At 65.5% G+C, this 7,675-nt stretch overlaps 3 protein-coding genes across 3 annotated transcripts in view; 1 reads left to right on the forward strand and 2 right to left on the reverse strand.

The window, feature by feature from the left end:
• EMIHUDRAFT_113625 (hypothetical protein) overlaps window positions 1-982 on the reverse strand; it is a gene marked incomplete at both ends in the record, with an annotated part of 4,929 nt that extends 3,947 nt beyond the window's left edge. The window contains one exon of the mRNA XM_005782093.1: window positions 435-982. Coding sequence (XP_005782150.1) covers window positions 435-982 — 548 coding nt within the window. The remainder of the gene's footprint in view (window positions 1-434) is intronic.
• Window positions 983-3,461: 2,479 nt separating this feature from the next.
• On the reverse strand, window positions 3,462-5,825 carry EMIHUDRAFT_442710 (hypothetical protein; the record flags this gene model as incomplete). The annotated part of the gene is given in 3 exon segments (XM_005782094.1): window positions 3,462-3,518; window positions 3,573-5,667; window positions 5,687-5,825. Coding segments are annotated over 2 exon segments (1,821 nt in total), but the record flags the coding sequence as incomplete, so codon positions are not given.
• Window positions 5,826-6,980: 1,155 nt separating this feature from the next.
• The window catches only part of COG7 (component of oligomeric Golgi complex 7), a gene marked incomplete at its 5' end in the record, with an annotated part of 2,990 nt that continues 2,295 nt past the window's right edge, over window positions 6,981-7,675 (forward strand). Inside the window, one exon of the mRNA XM_005782095.1 lies at window positions 6,981-7,616. Within this exon, the coding sequence (XP_005782152.1) occupies window positions 6,981-7,616 (636 nt within the window). The remainder of the gene's footprint in view (window positions 7,617-7,675) is intronic.

Raw genomic sequence — 7,675 nt, forward strand, 5'->3', positions numbered from 1 at the left:
GGGGGGGGGGGGGAGGCGAGGCCGGCGGCACACACTGAAAAAGAATTTTGACAGATGTAAAAGGCTCTCGTACAACACAAGAAGAAGTACAGCGATCGCCACCTCGCTGGCCTCTCTCCGCAGGCCCCCCCGACCGCGTCGAACTCATCGGCGCGGGCTCTCTCGGCTACGGGACCGGCCCCAGCTTCGGCTGAGGGCTGACAAGCTGCCGAGCCCAAATCACTGTGACAGTCGTGATTTCTTGTTGGTTTTCTAAAATCTCTCTCTCACAAGAATTCTTAAGATACAAGCCTCTCTCACAGCACACTGGCACGACAAGGGCGCAGACTGGCGCGGACTGGCACACACACAGGCTCACCACCGGAGCCGCCTAAGCGACTCCGTTAAGAACGGCAATGCACTCCGCACCATGCACAATGCCGCTCTCCCCGCACGCTAGCTCGTTCACCGTCTGCCACGCCACGGCGGTGTGGAGGACGACAGACAAGCGCTGCATCTGCAGCCCGTGCCAGTTCTTGGTGGTCCATGTGACCTCGTCCAGGTGCTGAGCGTGCGAAAGTTTGTTGCTCAGCTGGTTCGCCGCCTCCCTCAGGGTGCTGCGAACCTCCTTTCCAAAGCCTCCGAAAGCCTCAAAATCAAACAAACGTAGATCGCAATCCTGCTGCCGCGCAAAGGGGTAATCGCCAGGCTGCTCCTTGAGCTTTCCCTTGGGGGCATCCTCCTCCTCCCCCTCCTCCCCCTCCTCCTCGGCCTCCTCCTCCTCCCCCGCCACCGCCGCTGCCGTCGCTCCCGACGGAGACCACTTGCCGCGCCCTTTGACCAACTTGAGCAGCCCGGTCTCCGTGTTGCCAAAGCGCACATAGGCCCTCGCTGCTGCTCGCCTCGCTGCTGCTCGCCTCGCTGCTGCTCGCCTCGCGGCGCGCCCGGCGGTCGAGCCGAGGCAGCAGCGCCAGGAGGGGCCTCCAGGTGCTCGCCGCCCCATCGCGGCGGCCGGCCGGCCGAGCTCTGCTGAAGCGTGCACGGGATGCCTTTTGCATCCAGGCGTCGTCCTGCGGAGCGCGGCCCACCGGCCGGTGGCGCGCATGCCGAGCCAGAGTCCTCGCGGCCGGTGCCAGCGGCAGCGGTCGCGCGCGGCTGTAGCCGCGTAGGAGCCCTGGGTCGGCCACCGTGGCCACTGCCCAAGGCAGCGGCCACCATGGCAGCGCGCTACGGCGTCTGAGAGAAAGAAGAAAGAAGTTGGAAAGAAGTTGGTCTTCAAAAATCTCTCTCTCTCTACAACACTGGGCACGGGACTGCGCACTGACACCCCCACAGGTACGGAGAAAAAGAAATCCTAGCTGTTCACGCCTCATGCCTGGCCGCAAGGCGGCGGCGGCGTCGCAGGACGAGGCAGAAGAGAACGACGCGACAGAGGAAGAAGCGACAAGAGAGAGAACGACGAGAGTGGGACGACCGCGAGGTGGCATGAAGGTTGCAGCGAGAATCGGCGAGAGACTGCGAAGAGAGATAGGAAGAGGCGGACGCCCAAGGGTGGGCGACGGCTAGCGCATCACACCCCTCTCCTTAAAATCGCTGTGTGGTGGCGGCGTGCCGTCTGCTCCCATCCCTCCCTTGGAGTGTCCGTTTTCTTTCTTTGCACGACACTGGGCACAGGACTCAAGGCGAACGCGGGCCCAGCCGCCTCCTGGCGCGGATCCGCTTCAACGGCGTCGCAGGGTCCTCCGCCGCCCGCGCTGCCGAAAAGATTGCAGCAGCGGAGCGCCAGAGGCACAGGACGGCAAGGTCGACGTGGTGCGGCTGCGGGCTCCGGCGCTGGGCTCAGCGGGGACGCACGGGCAGGTTGGCGCGACGGTTGCGCGCATGGCGCGGTGTGGAGAGTTGTCACGGCGTCTCCTGTCGCGTCGATGAGCGAGTGCTGCTGCGCGCGGCGCCTTCCTGTTTCTGCTACCCAAACCCATAAATTTCTTTTTTGCTACAGCCGCCGTACACAGCATCTCCTGTGGATTTCGACCCACAGTCGAGAAAACCGGACACGAAACTCCTCTGGGGCTGGGCCTCGGCTGTCGGATGCACATCGTTTGACGTCGGCGCTCCTAACTGCGCTCTCGGACATGACTCTCAAAATCTCTCCCACTCCGCAGGGGTGAACATTTGTCTCACTGGTGTCTCAAGGGTGCCTCAAACACGTCTCTGAAGGTGACTGTGCCGTGTGTGTGACATCCTTGAGACAAAGTGAGACTGTTGCTGTCTGTGACCAGGCTGAGACAACGCAGAGATCGGTGAGAGTCCGTGAGACATTACTGACGTGAGACGCATTTGTGGGATTGTGGCACAGCGTTGAGACAGGCGACAGGGACGAAACACCCGTGAGACAGAGACCAGACGTCTCACCTGTTGCTGTTCGCCCATCCATCCATCGGACGATGTCGAAGAGAGAGTGAGAGAAAAATTCGTCCCGCCGCGTAGAGACTAGAGTATACTCAAACACACATGTCATTGTACGAAAGGCAAACGTAGTCACCATGCCCAATGGCAGCTCCCTCTTCTCTATCTCTTCCATCTCTCTGCTCTCTCTCTCGCTCCCCAACCCTAGGCCTGGCCCCCAAGCAGGAGCAAGACAGGAGAGCAAGAGATGAGGCATATCTAGTTTCGGCGGCCCAGAAGCAGGCGCCACACCGTGCCAACTGCTCCCTCATGCTCATGTGAAGCACCGCTATGGTGCAAGTGGGCCGTGGCGCGCTCTCACTACGGCAGATCAGCGACCGCGCCTTCGCCCGCGGCGGCAGCGTCGCCGCCGAGGAGCTCCGGCGCTGCGAAGCGCGCGACGCGCTCGCGCATCTCGTCGCGCAGCAGCCGCCCCGCGGGCGCGTCGTGGATCGTCGTTGCGACGAGGAGCGACGACCGCTCGAGCTTCTCGATCGGGTTGACGTTCTGCTGGATCACCGTGTCGAGCAGCGACTGGTCGAAGGCGTGCGTGGCGGCGACCACGACGTGCAGCGAGCAGCACGCGATCGGCAGCGCGCCCGAGCACGAGAGCGCGTCGAGCAGGTCAAAGGCGGCCTGCTTCTCGCGCTGCTGCTCCTCGGTGTGCAGCGCCTCCTCCTTCGGCTTGCCGAGCAGCGCCTTCTGCGACCGCTTCGTCCACGTCTCGCCCACCTTAATCGTTGTGGGCCGGATCGCGGCGCCGCCCTCCGCCGTCAGCAGCTTCGCATCGAGCGTCGAGGGGATCTTGGTGTAGTCGAGCTCGGACGCCACGTCGTCCGCCGTGTCGAAGTCGTCGTCGTTCGCCTTCGCCTCCGCCGGCCCGGCGATGGGCGCTGGCGTAGCCTTTGCGGTTGGCGCCGGAAACGACGCGCCGGGCGGTGGGGGCGGGCCACAGCCGGGCGGTGCCGCCCCGGCTGCGCACGCAGCGACCGGCATCCGGACGCGCTTCTGGGCAGCGCTATGGCGGGGTGGGGGGGCGGCAGAGGCGCTGCTGGCTGTGCGCTGGATGCTGCGGGCATTGCGGCGCGGCGGTGAATCCGGCGGTGATGCCGACCTCGCTGATGCATCGCCGCATTGGAAGAGGGAGAATCCGGCGCTCGTGTCACCAAACGACTCCGCGTACTCATGAAATGGCTGCTCCATCATCGCCTGCTGCCTGGCGGCATGCAGCTCGCCCTCCTTGGCCGCCTCGACCATCTTGTAGATGGCGGCGACGTGCCCACGCACGGCCTCGAGCTTCTCTTCGGGCGACGCAGAGGCGGGCCCGGCGTAGGTGAGCAGGTCGGACGGGATCTGGTACTGGATGAAGAGGTCGAGCAGCTGCTGCGTGAGCGCGATCTCCTTGGTCAGCGCGTCGTGGGGCAGCTTGAGCAGCGCCTCGAGCTGCGGCTTGAGCTGGATGACGAGGATGCCGAAGACGGACCCCTCGAGCTGCATCGCGCGGTACGCCTTGGCGAAGCGCTGCTGCTCCGGCGACAGGCTCGAGATCGCGTCGCGGAACTCCGTCGCTGACGGCAGCGCCTCGAGCATCAGCGGGATGTCGACCGCGTCCTTGTTCTGCAGGATGAGGGCGTGCTTCTGCTCGAAGGTGCCTGCCGGCCCCATACGGCCAAGCAGCAGCATGAACGAGGAGAACTGCCGCGCGCGTGCGCCCAGCATGAGTACTGACGCACCGGAACCGGTGCACGGCGCGGGCGGAGACCGCCAGTTCGGTGGCGGTGGTGAAGGAGGAGGGGAGGGCGGGTCGCCAAACTGGTGCGCGACGTACGCGTGCACAAAGCGCTCGCCGGTAAAGCTGACGCGCGTGGCCGCGTCGAGCGCGAAGCTCATCGGCGCTACCGGCTCGGCCACGCGGCGGCAGATGGTGTGGATTGCGCCGCTGGTGTGGATTGCGCCGCGCGAGCGGTCCGGCGAGAGGTGCTCGATGGTGAGCGTGCCCTCCGGGTAGTGGTCGGGGCGGCGGACGGCGAAGCAGAAGGGCTTGGGCGCATACTCGGGCTTGAAGAGGCGCTGGCCGTGGAAGTCCATGTACCGCTGGAAATCTGCGGGAGTGACCAAGCGCCCGACGGCGTCGAGCAGCTGCTTCTTGAGCATCGCCTCGATGTAGTCGACGCCCTGCGAGAGCTGCGAGCAGCAGTCGTCCAAGTGCTTGACCGCGATGGAGAGCTTCAGCTCGACGGGCGAGAGGAGGGAGCCGTCGTCCGCTGGCGGGCAGGCGTCGGCGAGCGTGGCCCACTTGGCCTCCAATGCGCGCCGCTGCTCGGCCAGCATCGCGTTTATGTCGCCGATGCGGAGGACCGGGGTGGACGCCGCCTCGGCCGCCGCCGCGGTGACGCTCACGAGCGTACCGTCGCCGTCGCCGCCGTCGCCGTCGCCGCCGGCTGCGTCCGCCTCTTCCTCCGCCGCCCGCGCCTCGAAGAGGGGGAGGACTGGCACAAAGAGCTCGCTTGGCTGGTGAGTGGAGGCGATCAAAGCGAGGAAGCCGTCGCGGCCGGTGTGCGCCTGCACCTTTGCGCAGCGCTCCGCCTTGGAGAAGATGCGCTGGTTCATGAATTGGCAGACCCTCTTCGACCACGCGCACAGCTCGCGAGCGGCGTGCAGCGCTGCCTCGACCTGCGGGTTGCGCCGGGGCGTGCGGCAGCCCTCGGCGTCGCGGTCAATCTTGAAGCTGAGAACGTGCGCCGCTCCCACCAGTCCCCCCGGCAGCTTGACTTGCTGCAGCAGCCAGGTTATCGGAACCTCTGTCGGGATGAACTCGACCTGGCCGGCGGGCTCTGGCGTCGCCGACGTTGTTGTCTTGAGCTGGGCCGAGCCCGAGCGCCCCTGCAGCCGCAGCTGGCGCGGGCCACCCATCGTGCCGGCGTACGCAACGAGCTCCCACTCAACGTCGATCTTCCAGAACCACTCGTTGACCCGGGTGACCACCTTTTGCTCGGACTTGCCGAAGATAGTGCTCTCCTTGACGACCTTGGCCTTGGACTCGACCTCTCGCTCCTCCTCGCGGAGGAAGGTGCAGCGCTGCCGCCCGGCGAGGCGCAGGGTGACAGTCTCGCTCGCGCTCCACTCGACGAGCGTGGCAAGCTGTTGGGTGCCCACGCCAAGCGCTTCGAGGCAGGTGCACTGCGCGGCGAGGCCGCAATTTGTGAGAAATTCGGCTAGGAGGTACTTGTCTTGGTACGAGTGGTTTGGCACGTCCTCGGCAAAGGTCGGCCGACGCGTGGAATGCAGCAGCTTTTGCAGCGTGACCACCGCCTCCTCCACCCGGCGGCGAAAGCCGTGCTCGTCGAACTGGATCATGGTGGCTGCGTGCTCGTTCGGCGTGGGACACGGTTGTCCGCGGCTAGGCGCGTCTTCGGCGTGGGGACACGACCAGGACGTGCTCGCTTACTTGTTTTGAAGAAATAACACGGGAACTTAAACAAACAACAACAAAGAGAGAGAGAGAGAGAGAGAGAGAGAGAGAGAGAGAGAGAGAGAGATTCTTCTTGCAGGCGGCGCCGACGCCGCTCCATAGACCGTCCGGTCCCGCGTGTTGAGTGCCCGCGACTTCTTTGGCGTATGTATGTATGTAGAAAGATGAACGACAGTCAGGGTAGGTAGGTAGGTAGAAAGGTGAAGAACAGCCAGGCTCGGACTGGACACCAACGCGGTATGGGTGGACGCTGGACAGATGATGACGACACGCACGAGCGACACACAGACACAAACAAGCTCACAAGACACACAGCCAGCGGGCTGCCACACACCCTGAGTCGGCGTACACATAACTCAAGGCCATATCCTCCCTGTCGCCCCCCCCAGCACTCCACGGTGCCAAGAGTACAAACAAGGGCACAACGACACAACAGACGACAGGAAGTGACATGCGAGGCTAGAGCAGGCTTGCTCTACCTCCAGCAATCTCTCCGGCCGGCGAGGCACGGACGAGACCGTGTGTGGGGTCTAGTGAGGTGTCTATGGACGCTCTCCTCATGGGCTAGCTGCCTGCGGCTAGCCCTTCTCGCACTCACAGGCGATGACAATCCAATGTATGAGTGTATGCAAGCAGAGGCGCGTGTGCTAATTCTAGGCCGCACGTCGTGGCACTATGACGAAGCAAGGTAGACGTGCGGCCGCAGCGCGCCCACCACAGTCTCGGTGGTGCGCGCGTGTTAGCGACAGAGTTGCGGGGAGAGCCATGCCCGACTTTTCGAAGGCGAGCCCCACGCCACGGATGCCACCCGTGCTTTCGCGGGAGTCGTCTCACGAGCCGCTTCCCGTCGCCACTGTCCCCGAGTAGCCCCGCCTTGGCGGCACACACTCTCGACCAGGACAGTCCGGCCTACGGGAACTCGGACTGGACATTTGGCGAACTCGTGGAGGAACTGCTTGGTGGGCGGCGCAATGCAGAATCAGAAGGAAGCGAATGAAAAGACACGATCGAGGCGATGAAACTCTTGAACATATGAGCCGTTTCTTTTCTTCACTCCTCTACTTCTGGCTCGCTCCGACTGCACATGCCCGAGTCCGACGACACGCGCTGGGGGAGCCCAAGCTTCTCGCCCCAGGCTTGGCTCAACGCCTCGCTCCGCGAGGCGTCGTCGCGGCCGCCGGACGCCGGCCCGGCCGAGCCGCTGGGCGTGCGGCTGTCGGTGCTGCTGACCAAGCTGCAGCTGCAGGCCGCCGATGTCGACACGGCGATGCAGGAGGCGTCGCTCACGCTGGCCCACATGGCGCCGAGCGTGGCGGCCGACGTCGGCGCCGCGCAGGAGCAGGCGCGCAGCACGAGGGGCGAGCTGGCCGCGCTGATCGAGCAGGCGGCCGCCATTGAGGCGTCGTCGGCCGCGGCCGTGCGCGAGATCCGGCAGGTGCTCTCCTTCCAGCAGGCGGTCGCGGCCGCCGGCTCGACGCTCGCCCACGCCGACCAGACCCTGCGCGCCCTCGACGCCGCCGAGCGCTCCTTCTCGCGCGGCGATTCCGCGGCGGCCGCCGCGTCGCTCTCGACGGCGCGCGCGCGGCTATCGGCGCTCGGCGGGCAGGCGAGTCGGCTGCTGCCGACGGCGGCGGGCCGGACGGACGCGCTGGTGGCGAAGCTTGAGGACGGGCTGCGGCCCGCGCTCCTCGAGGCCATCTCGGGCCGCCAGCCCGCCGAGGTTGCGCGCCACGCCGCGACGCTGCGCGCGCTCGGCGCCGCGAGCGCTGTCGCCGACGC

Source organism: Emiliania huxleyi, assembly GCF_000372725.1.
Source record: "Emiliania huxleyi CCMP1516 chromosome Unknown EMIHUscaffold_193, whole genome shotgun sequence".
Taxonomy (NCBI): domain Eukaryota; phylum Haptophyta; order Isochrysidales; family Noelaerhabdaceae; genus Emiliania; species Emiliania huxleyi.